The sequence below is a fragment of the Perna viridis genome, chromosome 7 (genome assembly GCF_037379345.1).
Source record: "Perna viridis isolate PV_CMFRI_1.1 ecotype Kerala chromosome 7, ASM3737934v1, whole genome shotgun sequence".
Classification (NCBI taxonomy): domain Eukaryota; kingdom Metazoa; phylum Mollusca; class Bivalvia; order Mytilida; family Mytilidae; genus Perna; species Perna viridis.
Window position 1 is genome coordinate 29,942,118 of NC_142451.1, and position 21,850 is coordinate 29,963,967.

Consider the following 21,850-nt stretch of genomic DNA (forward strand, 5'->3'; position numbering starts at 1 on the left):
ATTTTAGTTGTTATATTCGTTATAAAAGGAATGTTTTGCTATATGTCCAGTCTAGACGGCAACATCAAAGATGCTCTTTACTGCAGTTCTTTTTCTCGGACTTATTTTAAGCATCGATGGATATTGTTTCGCATCACATGGTATGTAAATTATTAATGTTGTGACAAAACCGTAATTGACAAAAGTTAGTTTGTTCCGTTCAGACTTACACTGGTCCCCGAGAAAAAAATATATGAGTATTGCTTATAGAAAGTCAAGAGTAGTTTTTGCTTACATTGACGTTTCAGGTTCTACATACATGAGATTGGGACCGACACCCCGCCCCAAATTAAGGATGAATAAGAAAATTCACAAATGCCAAGTAACCTTTAAGAGCGCAAACATAATTAAAATTTCAATTCGTAACAGGTAATAATCCGTTTTTGGGAAGCAAACGAAAATGTTCAGGCTTCTTTTTGTAGATTAAACTACTGGCAGACAGAGCAACGGTAACAATATTTATGTATTTAAGCGCCATTATTGTTGGTTTGTATACTTTAATGTTTTTCTGGGTATTTACATTAAATGGAACCCGAGACCAATTGAACTAACTGTCCAGAGTACCTTAACCACTTGATTACCATAAATGTTTGCCTCTATCGATTTTGAGTGCCAATGAAATCGGCCGAGATATTTTTCATAAGAACATAAAACGTCATAGTATATTTTTTCCGTATTTTTTTCATTGTTGGCTATAGGACAGTGCTTCATATGGACGATTTGACAAGTACACGATAGGTTTAATTTACCTCTATCACATTTAATATATTGCTTGTATTCCGGTATTGCTAACTACAACGTTGAATCAATGTATTTTGTCATGTGAGGAACATAGAAGACTAGTAGTACACATAATTATTCAATTTCATTGAAGTGGCACATAAATAAAAGGAGATAAATACTTTTTATTTCGAAATTAATTTATCCACCTCATGTGGTCGCCTTAGTTATGACAGGTCAGTGTATGTTTTAATTTTAGACACACAATATGCTATTTGGAAACAAAAGAACTTTTTATCCGAGATCCTGTTTGTTTTGTTTAGGTTTTTTGATGTATTGTTTCGTTTTTTATTTCTTTTTTATATTTTGTTTTTGTTTTTGTTTGTCTGTTTTACCTTTCACTTCTTAAACCTTAATTTGATTTACATTTGTGCAGCCTATACCAATTTACAACAATTCTATTCCTTTTTTGGGACATTTCTTTTTTTTTACCATAAAATGTCATTACAAGTTTTTCTTACGAATAAATTACACAATGAACAATAGTAAGCTCCAAATGACAATGTAAAACTTTCCAAAATTTGATAATTTATTTGCCAGTGTTGAGCCACGAATAACAATATCACAAAAGATAAACTTTTTATATAGATTAAGTCAACAAAGACAGGTTCACTAGTGCAAAACACTTTCATTTTATAAATTACTTTATCTTATATTCACGGAAAATACTCACTGATGCAAAGTAATGTAAAACAATACATATGTCTGACAAAGTCTTTGATACGTTCTATGATGAATAGCAAATCAAAATACTGTACACATAGAAAATATCTCGCTGATTCCATGAAGACCCATACGGTTCACCGTCCAATGGCTTAAAACGCCCTGTTTCTGGCGGAAACCATGTGGTGGATCTTCGGGAATCGGCCCATGTCACACAGAAAGTTAAAATAACAATGTCATTATTTGTTCAACAGGTGACGTTTCAGTACTTACTTAAACGTCATCAAAGCCATCAAAAAGATCTTATAGTGGAGCAGTGCTCCTTTTCTTTTAATCACGATGTTCAGTTCTTAATAAATGTGCCCTTCAATGGATTATCTTAGTCATTCTATATATGATAACACAGCTGTCAAAAAATCAAGCTTGACAACATATTTGGTTTTTAAACGTTGTCACAATTCATTTTAGGGAAATTTTGGAACAAAACCAGTCAGACTAATACATTACATATAAGCATTTGTGTAACGTCGGAAATTCTTAAGTAGCAAAGTCTCATGGTATGCCTAGTGATACGAAAATTTTACACGAACTCTGTGAGAAATTGTTCTCTGGTGAAACCTCGTTTTCCACTGATGACCTTTTGGCAAACCGACAGCAGATCTCATACGACTATGATGATATAGCCTATGATGCAACATCCATATAGAAAGCTTCGTACAAAATATCAGCAACCTGCCATTGATTGTAACTGAGAAAATGTGACGAAAATGTGTTTAAAAAGTAAAATAATAACACTAAAAATAACTGTAAGGGATAAAAATAAGGGTTCCGGTCACATTTTGCACAAAATCGACAAAAACAAAATCTGTATACACTCAATATACACTTGTGCTCCCTGAAATAGCTGAGTGTTTCTGAGCTATTCTTAAATACCTTGTAGAATACTGTGAAAGTACTTTAATTCGTGGATACCAATTTCCTAGGAACAGGGAAGAAAAACAAGTTCGTGGATTCTTGAATTCGTGGTTTTGACGTTTTCAGTATACACTTCAATGGAAAACACCTGTTTGAATGGAACCAAATTTCGTGGTTTGGCCTACGCATGAAAACAACGGAAATTGGTACCTCACGAACAATAATACTTTCACAGTAGTCGAAACAGTTTTGTGTGGTTCAATGTCACTCTAATACAAAAAAGCAGGTTCTACCCCTAGACTCCCCCGACCCCAAGATTTCGCCCTAAATGTATTGACAATACATTCGAATCAAATAATGTATATTTCGCAGAATGTATTCATAATGGAGTGACAATAGCAACCGGTGAATCTCAAATATTTAAGGACGACTGTTTGAAATGTAGTTGCTTCAACAACATGATGTCTTGCTGTTCGTAAGTAATTCATATATATTCTTCTACATATAAACAACTATATTCAATAAATGAAAAAATCGGAATGCAACATATACTACAAAATCCGAAATCAAAAACAAAGATGGAAGAAATCACAATGTCATCAAAACTAAAAGCACGTGGTGTGATGCAACAGAGAATGACGCTTTTGGATTGTTCATATAATAGTATCTACCTATTCTTGTTCTGAAGTATATCGCCTATTTAAGATATTGATAGGTCACATTTAGTTGAAATACACTATGGCAAAATGGCGGGAAAATTAACACCAGACTATTTCCATATATAAGTAGTCAAACAAGTATCTACGTCACAAATGCTTCATGGAAAATCCAAATAAACTTTTTGGCTGTTTCCTAGAAATATTGAATATATTTGACACCAAAAAAAAAAAAAAGCCGATCAAATTGAGAAAAAATTATGTGCCAACCATTGCCGTATTCTTAAACGGAATGGTGCATAAGTATCCTTTTTTATGATGTTTTGTAAAGATTTCAAGTGAAAAAAATTAAGATTCATTTTCATGTTGGGATCCGGTTAATTAACGAGCATATTTTAGCAAAGATCGCCGTTTTTTTTTGTCGGACAATAATATTTTAAACGAAAAATATAAGACATGCCTTATTGATAAAGTTTTTTTTTGGTTCATGAGTGAATTAAAATGGTGCGTTCAAATAGTTCATAAAAAAATATTTGCATTTGTAAAAAACACAATTTTTCACAATAAATCGTAAATAATAGATAAGTTATTTTTTTCTTAAATGGCAGCATCGCAATTATGTTCCAATTCAAAGAATAATTAAGTACACTTCTTATCCTTTGTAAATGTAAGAAGATCATATTAAACCAAGAACCAACAATTCTATATCCTAATTTGTCCTAACAGTAATTGCAGTAACGATTATCCATACATGGCAAAATATTTTCAGACAATTTTTCAAATCTAACGCGTTGTTTGTCTAGAATAACTAAGCTGAAACGTTTTTTTTTCTATACCATCACGTCCTATGTGTGTCTAACCGGTACAATATGCCTCGACATTCAGGAAGTTGGCCTCGAAAATATTGAGAAGATAATAGTATTTGAGAATATTCTTTTATGAATTGGATAATAGGAACTTAGATACACTAAAAGTGTTTTGTAGCTTTTAAATGGTATTCGACTTTTTGACCAAGAAATGCAAAAAAGAAATAATAATAATAAAAATGAAAAAAATAAAAATAAAAAAAAACACAAAAAGGACTTTAAAAGAAAAAAACATCATATCCCCGATATTAATCAATTTTGAAGCCAATTTATCTTAATGATGTGAAGGAGAAATTTTAACATTTTTTTTTACCTCATTCATTCATTTTATGAAAAAATATCAATAACGTCTGTAGTGAGTAGCGTTGTTCATGTTTCTAATTGAACTACCCATAAATTATTTTGGCGGTTTAAGTATTGAATTGTCAATATACATGTTATTTTTTGTCAGAATTGGTGGGTATATATCAAACCTTCCCGACGACTGTAAAGCTATAAAAGACCCCAACAACCCATGCGTCCAGATAGCAGTACAGAAAGATGACGAAACCAAACGTTGCAAAGGACCGATTGCCATGGTTGGACGCTAAACTTTAATGTCATCGTTTACACAACAGACTCTTTGCTGTTTTTTGTTTTGTTTTTTTGCTTCTTTTAGTACTAGTGGAACTTTTTTAGCAACCATTAACTTTGCTTCTTTGGAAAACTGGTGATATTCTTTCTTTGAAGTAACTTTACTTCTTGTGATGGCCTTATATTTTTTTCTTTCATGTAATTACGATATTAAATGTTTTATTTAAAACGTTTTCTATATTTCAAAGATGTACAGTGTAACCTATTAAATCCGAACACTGGATAAAACGAAAACCTGTCTAAACCAGACAATTGATGGAGTACCTTCGTATCTGTATTTGTGTATTTTGTGCCAAGTTAAACCGAACACCTGTATCAACTCAAAAAAATTAAAGAGCCATGAAGGGTTTCAGTTTAGAATATTTTAAAGTACAAATTCAGCATCTAGGGAGTGAAGATTGAGGAATCTAAATGTTGACAGTGAAGTAGTAAAGTCCTCTGTTGCCATTTATTTCAGATCCTTCACCTAAACTGATCTTTAAATCATGATAGATCGAATTATGGAACAGAACTCTTATATTTGATTAAATCTTGGTGAATACCAATCGGCGTTCTCTATTCCTATTTTTTTTTATTTAGTAATATCTATGTAAAATAAGTGCACTATTATGGCTTACCATAAAAATGCACTCACTTTACTTTTTAAATTGAACGAAGCGGTAATGGTTGTCAGAAAAAAACATCAATATCCGGTTTGTGAGTGTAAAATCATGAGCTTGAAAATAGCATCATGGCAGTTTCATTCTCGTATACTTGTTAAATGCACTCGTGAACCAAACAATTTAGGAAATATGAGCAAGCTTCGATGATAAAATACAAAGTTAATCTTAGCTTTTCCAAAACGCCTCAGAATGTGACGACTCTATCGTTACACTGCTCCATCGTATCAGGGAATATAACGTAAACTTACAGAAGGGTCTAAAAAATTCCCAACGATGTTAGATCTGTCGAAATTGTCCTCCTCGTAGTATTAATCTAGGGAAATAGCACAATGCAAACCCGTGTTTTAAGTTATGTCCCTTGTGAATAGACCTCTAGAACTCAAAAAGTTTTATGTTTTACTCTTTAAGTTTCAAGAGCCAAGTTATCTTGTGCAGCTTTCAAAACCTAGTGTCATGCGGTATTGTTTGGCAATTTATTGCTTGTTTACATACATAGTAAAATGTGCTTAGTTTTGACCTCCGTCACTTTTTAAAGTGCTGTGAAAAAACTGGCATACACTGTAGTGCATAAATAAAATATCTTTCAAATCAAATTAAATTGAAAAAAAATATTTAATTTCATGACCACTGGTCTCCATTTAATGATAGAGGGAGCGGTCCTGGTGACCTCTTGAATATTTACTATATTTATACCAATAAATGGATGTAATCCAACAACATATGACAACCTGGCTGGAGGTTTCATTGCTCGTATGTGCCTGATGTAAAAAAAACATCCAGCCTTCATCATCTAATGTAAAAATCTTCATTTCTGAAAACACTGAGTTGTTCATATGATATCATGACCTCATTAAAATGAAAGACGAAGAAAATGAACAAATCAATTCACATTGAATCAGTAAAAGTGTTTGTGTATGGTTTTTATGTATGTTTTTAATTCGTTCGTATTATCCATGCTATTTTCTTGGTATAGCCTTTGTCCAACTATCATGAATACTATAAACGCATTAGTGTTCGAGTAGTGATAATTTTTAGGCTATATTTGTGATGGACTGAAAAGTGTGAAAAAAGGTACAGCACAATTTAACGCACATCATTTTTAATCTATTTGAAACCTCGAAAATTAATACCAGTAAATACAAAATAGCAACCTCTTCCGTTTACACTATCACGTTACTCTCAGATAGTGGTCTTCTTTTACTTTGTTATGCGTGTTTCATTAAGAGTTATCAAGGGAACCAAGGTTACAACGGTAATCCAAGGACGAAGACCAGACATGGAAAACAGACATACACAACAAAGAACATAAAGCAACTAAAATCATACATACAAAGTAACAAAAGTAAATGAGCAACTCGGACTCCACTAAAAACTGGGAGCATGGACCAGGTGCACCGGTAGGGTAAGCGTCCTCTGCTTTTCTAGAAACACCCGCCGAGTTGCTCATAAAAAGTCAAGTCAGGGGTAGACAAACGAGGAAAGGTAAACTTTGCCCCGTTGAATAAATCAGTTTTCATGGTGAAGATTGATACACCATAACGATCCACGAGTTCATGATGACGACCATAAAACTTCTGTAGTGATGACTTTAATCGTGTAGCAACATAACCCTGTTCCAGGAGCCTATTTGTTAGAGTTCTAGCGCGATACAAAAAGTCTGCGTAGTTTCGGCAAGCTCTGGCATAACGTATCAGTTGTGATATGAATACTCCATACGCAGGTGCTGAAGGGATGTTGCCACAGATGAAAGGAAAGTTGACAATTTTGAATGAAAAGTCATCATGTTTGTCGTAAAGTTTGGTCTATTCCAAATTTGCGGTTTAAGTATTAAATTGTCATATATCAATTTTTGTGAATGATAGACGTGGATAAGGATTAAAGCCAGTTTACCTAATTTAGTGTTCACTTTTGTATAACTCTTGTTGTTATAAACGTAGCCATACATGTATTTGTTTTTGTCAGAAGAGGCGGATATATCTCAAGCCTTCTAGACGACTGTAAGGTTATACCAGACCCCAATAACTCATGCCCCCAGATAGCAGTACAGAAAGATGATGAAACCAAAAGATACGAAGGACCGATTGGCATAGTTAGACGCTTACTTTTTTCTCATCATTCACTCCAAAGGCTTATTGTTGTTTTGTTTTATTATTATTATTTCGCCTCCGTTTGGTATAGTTGCAACTTTCTTTTGCTATTACTTATTTTGTTTATTAGATGACTTCATGATATTCTTCTTTTATGTAACTTTCCCTTTTGTGACGACCTGATGATATCTAATCTTCTCTAATTTGACATTAAATGGTATGTTCAAATAATTTTATTATCCTTTAACGATGTACAGTGTAACCTGTCAAAACGGAACCTTGAAAAAAAAACGTGTCTAAACCAGACAATTTTTGAAGTACCATAGTATCAGTTTAAATGTTTTTCGCCAGGATGAACCTGCATCAATTCAATAAATACAAAGTTCATAAATGGTTAGTTATAAATAAATCCACTGTATGTGTTTAGCATCTTGAGTGTGGAGTTGGAGGGAGCTTATTGTTGACATAGAAGTGGTAAAGACCTGTAATGATAAGTAAAAAGGATATACGCTTTTAATAGATCCTTTCATCATAACTGCGTAACCAATAAGCATGCGTGATTTATACTTCCACTAGGTAGGGCTTGGGACAGAAAATATAATTCTCCTCTCGGAAATTAATATTAAGCGTTCTCTTCGACTACCCTCAGCTAACACGCACGAGAAGATCATTCAACGCATATTAGTTATTTGTGAAAAAACAAAGATATAGGGAAAATGACATTTTGCCAAATAAAAAAATACAAGCTCTTACGAGCAAATAACTCAACCAATAAAAAATCACAATTCTGTTGACCGGAAGTAGAGTATACACACCTGCAACAGCAGACTGGAAACCAGCGTTATAATCACATGCTACTTCGTTCTTCACATAGTCATCTTGATTGTCAACATAGTCGTCATTCTTACCTGGTCCGCCAACTAAACCACCTTTTAAATCCTGATGGGCAGAACTAACGGAGAAAGAAAAAACCCTTGAATGTAAAGACAATCTTTTTTCAAATGGTGTGTTCCTTTCAAGCTTGAAATGAATGTTGAGTTTCAAATTCGGCTCTGAGTTGGGATTTTTTTCTAGTCACATATACATTTTTTTTAATCTGTATACGATGTCTGTGATTTTTTTCCTTTCTGGTATATACTAAAGAAAGTTCATACAATATACAAACTATGATAAAACCTGTCCAAATCAAAATTTTTTTTTAGCAGTTAAGATAGGTGTTAGGTTTATATAGGTACAAAATAAATGCATTGACACTGCAATAAATTAATTTAGAAAGTGTATTGTTTAGATTTTCGATTTGTTCAGGGCTTGGTTGAGACATGCATATTTAACTATAGTGTAATCGTGACTTCTCACTTACGATGCCGCTCTATGATGTGGATGGTGAGGATAATTATTACCGAATCCTATTTCATAACTCATATGATAGTTGTTGTCACCAAGCATATAATTTATCTGGGTCATAGCCCATTTTATATAGTCGTCACCACCTATACCGTCGGCTGCTGCCATTATCGCAATAAAAGCGCCGTTTCCTAAAAAGGATCACGTAAATAAATGCAAAATGCAACCAATACGACAAGTTCTTCTACTGACTGTAGGAACAGAAAACTTAAGTAGAAGTTTGTTTACTGTTTTTTTTTAGATATGGCATCAGTGTAAAATAACATTTCAAACTTTCAATCCCTGCTGAAGGCAATCCAAGTCTAAGATGATTGGATAAAATAGTACAGATTTGTATGTAATGAATTAAATAAATGAAAATGCAAATAAGTACCTGCATATCTGTTCGCACCCCATTCATTACGGAATATTAGACCACATGGTGTGTAAGGGACGCCATGACCCGGCATCCATGAAGTCACAAAAGCTTCAACATTTTGTCGAAATTTGGCTTCTTTCGTGATTTCAAATAATAGAAGCTAAAAATAAAAAAAAGTACGTCTGAAGCTAAATACAAAAAATGCCAGTTTTATATATTGTAAATTTCTATATAAATAGGGTAGATAAAATGTGATATTATTCGGGGTCAGACAAGTTTGACTACTGGGTTGGTGAATACCCTCGGGACCTCAGTTCCACCAGCAGTGGTATCGACCCAGGGGTTCTTAAATACAAAAAAAAATACCAGTTTTATATATTGTAAATTTCGATATGCTGTATACTTGTTTCAAGCAGTAACCTCTCATCAGCAGCATTAAAATCAAATATGTAGGAGGATCATAATCAAAATATTAGTTGTATACAAGAAGTACTCATAACCAAATCTATCGAAAGAGGAAGTCAAATGCATCACCGAGAGGTTCTACTATATGCAATGCAAGGAATGAAGCCTCGGTGTTTTACGTATTTTTAAATTTGGAATACTGTAGGATTTTATAAATAGGGTAGGTAAAATGTGATATTATTCGGGGTTAGGTAAAAAATACAAGTCGTAATGCATAATTTTATTTCATTAATTGATTATAACCAAAATATAGAAAAATGCAGAGGTGAAAAGGGTTCATAAAGATAAGCAAAAATGGTACATGTAAGATAAAAACAAAGGATGCAGCGTTTAGATTTCAAAATAAACCCGTCCAGTTGCAAATGGCATGTGTTAAAAGGAAAGCTCGGTCTGGTTTCTGAATATACCAATCGGATTGTCAATTTTCTGTTTTCCAAATTCACGTTTGGGATTTTCAATGTAATGCTCAACAAATGGGAACAAATTGTGCTCCTTCACTTGCTGACCTTTTCCTTCACTCTTATGAGGCTGACCTTATAGCTGATCTGATCCGAAGAAAGAATATCGTTTAGCTAGATCCTTTAATCTCGGTTTCCGCTATAAAGATGACGTTTTATCTTTAAATAATCTTAATTTCGGGGATTTGATACATCGCATCTACCCCGAAGAACTTGAGATAAAGGATACTACAGACACTGTGAAGTCTTGACATACACTTAGAAATCGATAGTAAAGGAAAACTATTGACCAAACTTTACGACAAACGTGATGACTTTTCATTCAAAATTGTCAACTTTCCTTTCATCTGTGGCAACATCCCTTCGATACCTGCGTATGGAGTGTTCATATCACAACTGATACGTTATGCCAGAGCTTGCCGATACAACGCAGACTTTTTGTATCGCGCTAGTATATAGGTTCTGGAAAAGGGTTATGTTGCTACACGATTAATGTCATCACTACAGAAGTTTTATTGTCGTCATCATGATCTCGTGGATCGTTGTGGTGTATCCATCTGCACCAACTGATTTATTCAATGGGTCATAGTTTTCCTTTCCTCGTTTGTCTACCCCGGACTTCACTTTTTATGAGCAAAACATTTGCTTTTGTTACTTTGTATGTATGACTTTAGTTACTTTGTGTTCTTTGTTGTGTATGTCTGTTTTCCATGTCTGGTCTTTTGATTACCGCTATAACCTTGGTTCCCTTGATTACTCTTTCGAGGGTGGGAAGGGAAGGCTACTTTTGCTTTCAAGATAAACCCGTCGGATTTTCAGTGATGCTTGAATGTGTATAAAAGTTTCTCCTAGTTTCCAGAAACCTGTCGGATTTTAGCGTCATATCTGAGGATGTACAATGGAAGGCTTGCCCTGATTTATACTTGTAGATGGTTAATCTTGGAACTAACTAAAAGATGCATATGATGAATCGAAATTATTACGTATTTCAAAAAACTATTAAGGCGCGGATCAACAGATTTTGTTTAAAAAATAAACTGTTAATGCCATTTGTCTCTTGAATATTAAAAACAGTATAACTTATGTCTTAAAATCACAAGACACTGTACAATGGCATTAACAAATAAATCAGTTTTCTGATGGTAAGCTACAAGTATAAAGTGTTTGTAAAACTTAATATTCTTGTGAAAAATATTTAACACTTGTTAAAATTTTGAAATGAGAAGCAGTTTTGCAAACACAATGGAAATTGGTAGATACCAGGGTATATACCACGACAAAATACAAAGTGTTCTTCGAGTGCTGTGTACGATGTTTATTTTGTTTTTTAAAGTATCAGTTGCCCTTTTCACAAAAACAATCGTAAGTGTAAAATTAGTCGTAAGTTATGACGTCACAATATTTTTATGTTCATCAAACTCACTACTTGCTGTAATTCTACACTATAATTAGTTACATTATTTACATTTTATGCAAAATATCACTGAGTGAACTGTGCTTCATATAAAAGCTATAATATACTAAAGGTAATCGAAATGTGGAATAGCGTAGAGAGTCAATGTCGATCATACTGAGCAGATACCAAAAATAAATAATCATTTATTGTACTTACATGCAATAAGCATGCTATGCATCTTGTTTAAACATGTTTGTGTGTATTACATTGTCGATGTTAATGTCATATACTTATAATTGTTTATAAATGTTAAAGCCCCTTGAGGGCCCTTAATTATCAATTAAATAAAATCTCGTCTTTTATTTATACCTGTCGTGTTTCCCTTGGTCACGTACAGAACCAAACTTCTCAGAGAAATAAAGATATTAACGGACCAGTCATACTAATGACTTAATTGACGGTTTTACCAAAAATATCATACTTGACAAGCAACAGTTTTGTCGCCCCAGTTATAACTCCATGGTAAGTCAGCGGAATAGTACCTTCTAGCATCGTCTAAGTATTTGCCTTCATGAGTGGTTTTGTAGAGCTCAGCAGCCGCTGTACACATCTCATCTCGGTATTCGTCGGATCTGTTGAAAATTTTACGAATGTCAACCAATATAAGATTCACTGTATTTATCTTAGTTGTTTTCGATTTAAAGGCCAGTGTTCTGAGGTTTTTATTTTGAAAAATACGTTTTAGCGCTTTTGTGTTTCTCGTTTGTTTACTTGCAATATTTGTATGAAGATGCTACTTGTAGCAATGGTAAATACTAAAGTAAACAAAGAGTAAAATAACATTTACCCGTAGAAATCCTTTGAAGCTGTTGAAGTTTTAGTGTATGCTCCAGGATGAGCTTTGGCAAACTCGTACAAGGATTTAGAAGCCGTCAAAAGTTTACCACTGTATGCTGCATCTATATTATGGAAGCGGAAATGCGTACTAGTATAAAATATTTATTTTGTAATCTCCTCGTCCATTTGATTGTTTTAACCATAAATGTTTCAAAAATAGAATAGCATATTTTAACTTAAACATTGACTTTAACAAAGGTTCATTTTATCACTTCCATTCTATCTTTAATTCAGTACATCTTTCATTACTTTGAATTCAATGCATGTAATTCATTTGGTCAAAAATTAAACTTAAGAGTCTTGACATGTTATATTTTTGTTAACCTTTATTTTTCCATAATCTGGCAGCTGAAGCCAGACAAGCCACAGTTCCTCCTGCAATATCACTACCAGGATGTGAGGCGTCCAGCTTATAAGCCGGTCTATACATTGTCATTCTCTCTGGTGGACCCCAGTAGGCGTGGTCAGCATGACCATCACCAACCTAAAACGGACACGCTACAGAATTAACACTATTAACACCATTTCCTAATAGTGGGGAAGTTTTTAACTTCCTTGATTAACGATCTTCGCCTTATGTGATAATGAGGTTATAATCCCTGATACAATAGTAGTGCGGGAAATCTTCATAACTTGCTTTGCTTCAACCCTAAGTGACGTCATACCTTGTAATATAACTATGAAAACGCGCCTCCCAAATAATATCGGAAAGTAAGTAAACCCTTGTCATTTTAAGTACCACTCCGTCCAAAAATCGGGCAAAATGTGTATAAGGTGTAGAACACAAAGAAAAAAACACAGAAAGGTTATGGCATTAGCAAGTATTTATACCTGAAAATCTCCAGAAATGACCATCAAAGTAATTGTATAATTTGACATTTAAGATATTGATAAGTCAAATTTAGTTTTGATAGGCGGGGAAATTTCCCCCACTTTTTCCTTATGTAAGCAGCCAATGACTATTGAACCCTCTTCCATTTTTCAAAATTTCTGGACCTTCAATTAGTTTTTCGTTTTTATTTTTTTATTCGGTTTGTTGATTTTTTTTCTTTTATCCATAAATTACCCTACCTGGAAATAGTATATTTGTTGACTTGGAATCCAACATTTCAAAAAGTAATCTAGAGGCCATTTCATCATATCATACATTTCATTTTTCTTCCCTGCTGCATCATACGCATCCATGAACTTTTCAAATCCCATAAGTAAAGCATGAACAGCTTGTGTCATCGGAAAGTTGAATTTAACATGGTCTCCGGCTGAAACGGAGATATACAACTTATAGAGGTCGTGAATATAACGATGTAAGTCAGCTAACAATTTCTTTATCCTGACATCCTCCTTTTATTCATCTCAATAAGTATAGGTGTTTTGATTTACATTGATTAGTTGGTCTCCTTGGTGGATAAAAAAATATTAAATAAAAAGTAGGGTCCAATCAGAATATCATAATTTTATGCTGATTTTTGCCAAAGTTTTGTACAAAATTAATCACGTTTTTCAACAAATGGGTGATTCAAACTCCTCAAACCCTCCCTCAGGATACACCTATGGGTTTAATTTTGGATAAAAGACGCTTCAGTGAAGCAACCATGAACACAACAATTTTGTTACCAACACAGTTGTTTTGTAATGACATAAGCACTACTCGGATTAATCTAACGATACCCTACATGATAATTTAAAATTTTATAACTTTAATCAAGCTTACTAATTAACATATGTTTATGAATTATGTATACTACAAACCATATGTTTCATTAAACTTACCATCGTACCAACCACCTGAAAGATCATGACCTGCATCTCCGTCATTAACTGCAGAGTCACCTCGCCAGGGTATAGGATTGAAAGTTCCTGATATTCTGCCGGATCTTTGAGCAAAGAAAAACAACATGGACAGCTTCATGGCTTCTGAATAGTCATATTTCATATGGGCTCCTCCACCACCGCCTATAAAAAGAGTGATAGGACAGTCATGTTCATTATCGCTTTGCAATTTATGTTAATCTTGAAAAACAACTTCAATCACGGGTATTAGCTTTTTACATGTCGAGGGTACATATATCAATATAAATATGAATTGGATTTAAAAAAAAAAAACTTTTACTAAAGAAATTTAATCAATATCGTTCGTATTCTGAAATTTTAGTTATAAAAAACCTTAAGTAGAGAAATTGATTCATTCGTTATAATCATTTAGTGCACGTACTGTGACCAGAGTGCCCGCCACTTGGTGCCGATGTAGCTTGTTGACCACCACCACTTGGGGCAGGTGTATTATGACTGCCTCCTGACTCCCCCTCTAGTGACAAAGTGCATGATGGAGTCGCCCCAGATTGAAAACCATTGTATGCAAATGTTTGACTTTGCCCTTGTTGTATATGGTCACCGCCCTTGATGACGAACTCCGTATTTCCGTTCAGTTGACTAACAACCTGAGCACCCCATGTCTAAGACAAAATAAAAATTGCACCATGTTAAAATTTAAAACTTAAAGACTAAATGAAAGTTGCTTAAATTACTTGTAGACCCCTTAACACACGCACACACGTCATGCGACAATTTCTTTATGAAAACTTGAAATTGAATCGAAGGTCGATATAAATTTTTTTGATAGGTTGTTATCGCTATTAATGTGTCCTGAGATTAGTCCGATGCTAACCATTTTTTTCTGAGGCGTACGAAGTCCAAAATCATTAGCCCGGGACCAATAACTAAATCAATATGGAAAACCTTACGCAATTATACCTTTATTGACTAAGTAGTCCAAAACGTCATATTGGCCTACTAGGCCGTTACGTATTTTAACCAGGCCAATATGACGTATTGGATCGGTAAAGGTCGCATTGGACGACTAAATCGTGTATTGATGCTACTTTGTATGTTAGATTGTATTGCTGGTTTTGATCATCTTTAGGCTAATATTCGAACCTTAGTCAATAGTATTTTATATGCACCACTAACGAAACTCACAGACCGAGAAAAAGAAACCAAAGCAATAACAATGATTTCGGTCAAATGAAAACCTACTTCAAACTTCGTCAAAGCCTTGTTACATTTAACATGGGCGGTCCATCCATTCAATGTATGACTACTAGCAACAATGTAATAGTTGCCATGGAAACCACCGTTCCAGCTTTGGGTGACCTCTATCCTCGTTGTCTCACAAAATACATCTCCAACTAGAGCCAGAAGTAAGCCAAGGGCAATAACCATCCTATCAATACAGTTTGTATTTAGGTGTTCTAGAATTTTACGAGTACACATTTTGGAGTGAAAGAATCCGGAATTAAGGTAGATCATATCAAATACTTACATTAACTTTTCTCAATAATAACCTTGAACGAACGTATCGGAAAATTCAAGATAAAAAAATAGGACACCGAACTTAATTTGAGATAACTGAGCCTAAATTTACAGCATTATATATAGAATATATACCATTTGCAGGGAATTTTCAGTTTAAACTGGTTGATCAAATTTGTATAATAAATGCTTATGTAACATAATTTCTTTGTTTCAAAAAGAAAATTGGGGTTCATCAAACTTTTTTTTCTTGTAATATTAAAAAGTAAAATTCCGTTTACATTTCCCGCAAATTATACCCCCGTGAAGAAGGGTTTCAGAATTCGTGATTGTAATTTTACCATATGAAGGTTTATGTCAAAACAAATTATTGAATAAAAGTCAATTCTTGGAATCTATTCAAGCACTATCTTCTCATTGATAATACATACATTTGTATGATTTTGCAAGATGTAAAAAAAAATACTTCGTTTAATATATTACATCTCTCTTAAAATGCAACATTGCAATGTCACAACTCGTTACCAGTGGCGGATCCAGAGAGGGTACGTCAGGGGGTAGAAAGAAGTCAAAAATGGGCAAAATATAGTCTGGAATCCCCATTTAAAACATTTTTGGATCCGCCCTTAGTTACCCCTTCCACGTCAAATAACTTCAAAAACGGGAAAACGATTATCACAGCGAGTTATTTTTTATGAATAGGAGAGTGACGTGAATTACATGTAAGAATTACACGTAACAATACATAGTCGTTTGTTTCGTCGCAAATGCAATTAAAACAAAAAGACAACCTAGTAGCACAACAGTAGATTTAAAAAAGAAAGCAAAATATGAGAAAGACCAAAATATTAATATAGTTTTAGACTGTGCAAGAAATCTTCGACCTACCTATTTAGTCACAGTCAGCACACTGTCTTATCTGTTGCTAAAAGAAAGAACGGTCCAAGATAAAGTTACATATTTGACTAAGGTCAATATTCTACTATTCGTTAAGTATTTGTAATCCAATTAATTTAAAACTTTTATTCTACGAAAATGACTCAAGTTATATGTTCTCCTTCCATTTTTTTGTCAAATGTAGTATGTGTAGTTTTTTATCGATTTAATAAAGGAGCATCATGCAGGTTTGAGATTATTCTAATTAGAAAATAGAAGACGCATGCAGGCATAAGACAAGAACTGTTATTTTTGCGTTATAATGCTACGTGTGTCCATATGTTGACTGTAATAAGCGTGCAAAGCGGTTTACATATCAAGAAATACCGTTAGTCACATACAGTGCGGTGGAGTCAAGTCGGAGATAAACTTACCGAATTTATTATCAAGATAGTAGAACCAAAGATTTTTGAAATGATAATAGCAGGTTTACTTACCTTGGGTCTAATTCTAAATTGTGAAGGAGCCTGTTTCCTCAGTAGAAGTAAGTTGCAAATTCCTTTTAAATTAATAAATACATAAATGCATGAGTAAATATGATTTTACAGAAAATGCAACATAAATAACACCACAGAAAACATATCGATCAAAGTTTTATGTATTATCATTTTTGCAATCGCGTATCGAAAATTGTTTTTGGTAAGGACAATTTTGATTTGTTTTTTGCTAGAATTAAGTAGAAGCCTTTGTAAAAATCGTGCAAAGTCTGTAATATGTGATACACCCAAAAAAGACTACATATTTTTATTTTTGTTATTAAGCTGTTTATATGATGAAATGTATATTTATTCATTACAATCTGTCAGTTCTTTGGAGATAATCCACGTAGAAAATCCAACAGTTTCTATTGTATTTTAGTGTCATTTTGCAGGGTTAATTTCCTTAGTTTGAATTATACAGTAAATTCTGTACAATTCATATCTCTTATGAACACCGGTTCTATGAAAATACACATGTTTATTTTCTGTTTACTTTAAAATTTTATACAAAATATCAAAAATAATAATCACATTTTGCATGATTGTTATCTGGAGTGATACTTAAATGGATTTATCTTTTATCTGTGTCCGTTTGTTTCTTGGAATGATCAATAAAGAGTTTTGTCACATTAACATATCCGTCTTCTAGCTTGTGTTCACAATGGATCAGTCGTGCCAAATGGAAGTACTATTACGTTTGATGATAATTGTCTAAGATGCACGTGTAATAGTGGGTCAATGAGCTGCTGTTCGTAAGTATAAATATAGTTTTTTTTTACTTTTAAAAAACACTAAGCAGTGAGTGTTTTGTTATCCGTCTCTCTTCGTGATATGAAAAGGTCATCGAAATCGTTTAAGTATCATACCATTTAATTTCGAAAAGCTTGTTCTCCGTTCATTACACTGATATGGACTTTCTAAGAAAAATAAACAACATCTTTTGCACAAGAAAATAAAATTGACCTTTTTGTGTTATACTCCTTGAGAGTTTAGGTTTCCCGCATGCAGAAATGCCTAAACACACACTAAATGCTCACCAAACGCATGATAATCGAACGCTTCTATCGTGCGTTTAAACGAACGCTAAACGATGTGTAAACGCACGATGAACGATGCACGAACGCAAAAATGGGAAACTTGAACGTTTCAAGGAGTGTAACTGTGGGTCAGTCGATGAGCATGCCTGTTATTTTGTTCGCGCAAAAATATTTTAAATCGCTTCGTAGTATATAGATTAAATTAGATTTGAAGGTTTAGAAAATGAGTGTTTTCATATTGTTGAAAGGTTTTTTGTAAATTCGAATACATTCATTTATGGGTCAAAGTGGAAAATAGAAAAAATAATCCGTGTCGCTTGGTGTTAGATAATCGAATACAAATGCCGTACCCATGTTAAAATGAGTACAAATCTACCCCCTCCACGAATTATTTCTTTTCTAATATGACAAATACGGTAATTTTTATGACCAAAATTTCCTTAGGCGTAGCCAAAATAACGGCTGTTCCGTTTAACCCCCGTATGGAAGTTGGATTAATTAAGAAATAAACCAAATATCCAAGTAAACCATCTATTGATTAAGTATCAGTATCAGTATCAGTATAGTATTAGATAACCCCTCAGCCGTTAAATCATCGCGTAAACGTTTTTAAATGAGTGTTTTGTCTCAAAGCACCAGCGAAAGAAAAGAGACAGTGCGCAGGTGCTAAAGGTGGGGTTGTACCGACATATACTGTTTGAGAAATGAACACGTCATATTAGAATAATCAAATATAAAACACCCACTGAACTATTTATATCAAGGGAGCAAACAAAGTACTTGTAGAACACACGTAAATTGGGCCTGATTAACTTGTCATATGTCATATTTATTAGCTGAGGCTCTTTCAGGATTGGAATACACATAACAACACTACCAAATGGCTGTAAAGTTATACCAGACGGAAATTGTTCGGAAAAAGCAGTACAAATTGATGACGAGACGAAGGACTGTGAAGGGCCCATTGCCGCAGTCGGACGATGAGAATATTAATTAAGAACATCATGTTTGAAATATTAAATCTAAAAAAAAACTTAGCATCCTTATGAGCACTCTTAATAACCTCAATATCACTGCGTAAAAACTATTTGGACGTGAAAAAGTAAGAATACAATGATAGCTTGCTTTAAAGAGTAAGAAATTTGTTTCGAGTTAAGAATTGCTCCTTTTGTTTTTTTGTTTTTTTTTTAACTTTTGTCCATTCTTCTAGTTTTTATGCAGAAAGGTAATAAGGGCAGTTTAATTTTCAGTTCCTAGAAGTCTTGAATATTCTGTAAGTTTCGAAGTAATCTTCTGATAATACGAAAGTTATTGATAATATGAAAATTATTTTTAAGTAGATCACTGTATAGGTAAGTATTTCTTACGTCAATCGGAATTGTCTAACTCTTCCGTCAAGTTCAAGACATTTTTTTCTGAATATGTTTATCAAACTCTTTACGCTTCTCGGATTAATCTTACACGATGAAGGAGCATGTTTCTTTAGACAACAAGTAACTCAAGGTAATTTGAAAAACTAAAATATATGCATGACATCTTCAGATAAAGGAGAATTTGTAAATCATTCCATTCTAATAATTTAATTGTTGGAATGAAGACTAGTTGAATACATTTGTACTAGCTGCAAGTGTTCTCGTTATTCAGTTTTTCTGCTGTCTTTATGTGGTCTCATATACTGTCGCTTAACATTCGTTGGTTAAAAATGTGTGCGGGGGCATCCGTGATATATGGATATATTTGACTATAGGCGTCTAAGCTAGTCATCCTTACGATATTGGTCAACAGAATGACTCATTTCTTGTTTCATGGCTTGTTTATATCGATAAAAGAATGCGAAGTGTTTCGTTCATACATGTACATGTAGCAGCAATGTACTCACAAATTTACTTAGGCCAATCACAAGTCTATTATACATTTGAAATTTTGAGTAACACAAAGAGAAAAAAACGCCCATTTGAAATGATACGACATATATGGATTAAAATAAAAACGTTATTACTTGGTTCGACTGTGTCGAGAGTTGGGCTACGTATACGGATACTACATAATAATTTACACAAGGTTAATTTATATTCATGTTGTTATTATATAAATCAAATAACTTTTTTTCGAAAGCATCTTATCTGTTATCCTGTCTATCAGAAGATGTGTTTCACACCCTCTCTCGGTTTTTTGAAATGCTAAAACTTTATAGTTACCGTGGTGTGCATCCATTCATCAATCTGCACCTTAATAATGCTAATACTTTTTCCTGAATGGCTCAAAGGAATGTAGCAAAATTTTCATAACATGTTTCTTTGGGTATGAGGTATTGTATGTTGTGTCTTCAAATTATCAAGTGTCTGCTTCCCTCCTTCGACTGTTCAATGTATAGGGGCCATATGCCCTTTTTAAACATTTATCTCAGCTGCTGTATGTTTATCTTGTTATGAAATTATCCTTGGAAGACCCAGACGGTAAGTGGTATACGCCAAATTTTCTTCTCAAAGCATTTTCATCCATAAGAGATCACAAACTCATGTTCTCTAAAAAAAAATAAAAGTTGATTCGTAACTAATTGAAGGAGTGAGAATGAAACAAATGAAATAAAAACACTTATAATAGTAATCAAGGGAACCAAGGTTATAGCGGTAATCAAAAGAATGTAATCCAGGGACAAAGACAAGAAAACAGACATACACAACAAAGAACATAAAGCAACTAAAATCATACATACAAATTAACAAAAGTAAATGAGCCACTCGGACTCAACTAAAAACTGGGAGCATGGACCAGGTGCACCGGTAGGGTAAGCGACCTCTGCTTTTCTAGAAACACCCGCCGAGTTGCTCATAAAAAGTCAAGTCAGGGGTAGTCAAACGAGGAAAGAAAAACTATGACCCGTTGAATAAATCAGTTTTCATGGTGAAGATGGATACACCGTAACGATCCACGAGTTCATGATGACGCCCATAAAACTTCTGTAGTGATGACTTCAATCTTGTAGCAACATAACCCTGTTCCAGAAGCCTATTTGTTCAAGCGCGATACAAAAAGTCTGCGTAGTTTTTGCAAGCTATGGCATAACGTATGAGTTGTGATATCAACAGTCCATATGTAGAAGCCGAACGGATGTTGCCACAGAAGAAAGGAAAGTTGACAATTCTGAATGAAAAGTCATCACGTTTGTGGTGAAGTTTGGTCAATAGTTTTCCTTTACCATCGATTTCTAAGTGTAGGTCAAGATATGAGGTATGACTGAAGTTTTGAAATAAAAGGAAATAGTTCTTCTTTAATCTGTTCATGGTTTAGTTAATTTGTTAGAGCGTTTTGAAAAGATATTATATGTCATCCAATTTTGGTACAGAAAAAAACCCTGTTCTATTTGTGATCACAATGAGTTAAAGATTACATTGAAATAAAAAAAAATAGTGGAATGAAATTTACTATGTTCCGCCAATCATAAGATCTGACTGGTCTCTTAGTATTTTATGTCAAGGTCAAGCTTCGTATTATATATTGTATTGTGGTCCTGGTTACGTCTGCTTCTATCTTGGCACTGACTGCTACATTTTTCATATGTCTTTCCTCATTTTATGAACAATGTCTTTCTTGGAAGATATATTGTCTTTTTCCATAATGGCATAAACCAATTGATTTTCATAAGATAGAACTTAAATTGTGTGGTTACATGTGTTGAAGACCTTTAGGTAATCTTTGAAAGTATTTCTCAGACAATACTACAATGTAATTGTCTGATTAAGCAGGTTACAAATCTAACTATTTGCGAACTGTCTTCTCAGTGCTTCTAGCTATTCATCATTCTGATAT

General features: G+C 33.7%; 3 protein-coding genes across 3 annotated transcripts; 2 read left to right on the forward strand and 1 right to left on the reverse strand.

The window, feature by feature from the left end:
* On the forward strand, positions 1-4,721 carry LOC148612217 (uncharacterized). The gene is made up of 3 exons (XM_088593460.1): positions 1-140; positions 2,770-2,872; positions 4,371-4,721. The coding sequence occupies exons 1-3, from the start codon at positions 71-73 to the stop codon at positions 4,507-4,509; spliced, it is 312 nt and encodes a 103-aa protein (XP_088449586.1). The 5' UTR covers positions 1-70; the 3' UTR covers positions 4,510-4,721.
* Positions 4,722-7,519: 2,798 nt separating this feature from the next.
* On the reverse strand, positions 7,520-16,513 carry LOC148612218 (uncharacterized). The gene is made up of 12 exons (XM_088593458.1): positions 16,477-16,513; positions 15,313-15,499; positions 14,492-14,732; positions 14,050-14,232; positions 13,351-13,538; positions 12,604-12,763; positions 12,230-12,341; positions 11,864-12,014; positions 9,079-9,223; positions 8,662-8,836; positions 8,117-8,253; positions 7,520-7,783 (listed from the first exon to the last, which is right to left on the reverse strand). Exons 2-12 carry the CDS (start codon positions 15,496-15,498, stop codon positions 7,725-7,727), a joined length of 1,737 nt encoding a protein of 578 aa, XP_088449584.1. The 5' UTR covers position 15,499; positions 16,477-16,513; the 3' UTR covers positions 7,520-7,724.
* Positions 16,514-16,851: 338 nt separating this feature from the next.
* LOC148612219 (beta-microseminoprotein-like) lies at positions 16,852-19,074 on the forward strand. The gene is made up of 3 exons (XM_088593461.1): positions 16,852-17,008; positions 17,653-17,755; positions 18,892-19,074. Exons 1-3 carry the CDS (start codon positions 16,939-16,941, stop codon positions 19,022-19,024), a joined length of 306 nt encoding a protein of 101 aa, XP_088449587.1. The 5' UTR covers positions 16,852-16,938; the 3' UTR covers positions 19,025-19,074.
* The last annotated feature ends 2,776 nt before the right edge of the window (positions 19,075-21,850 follow it).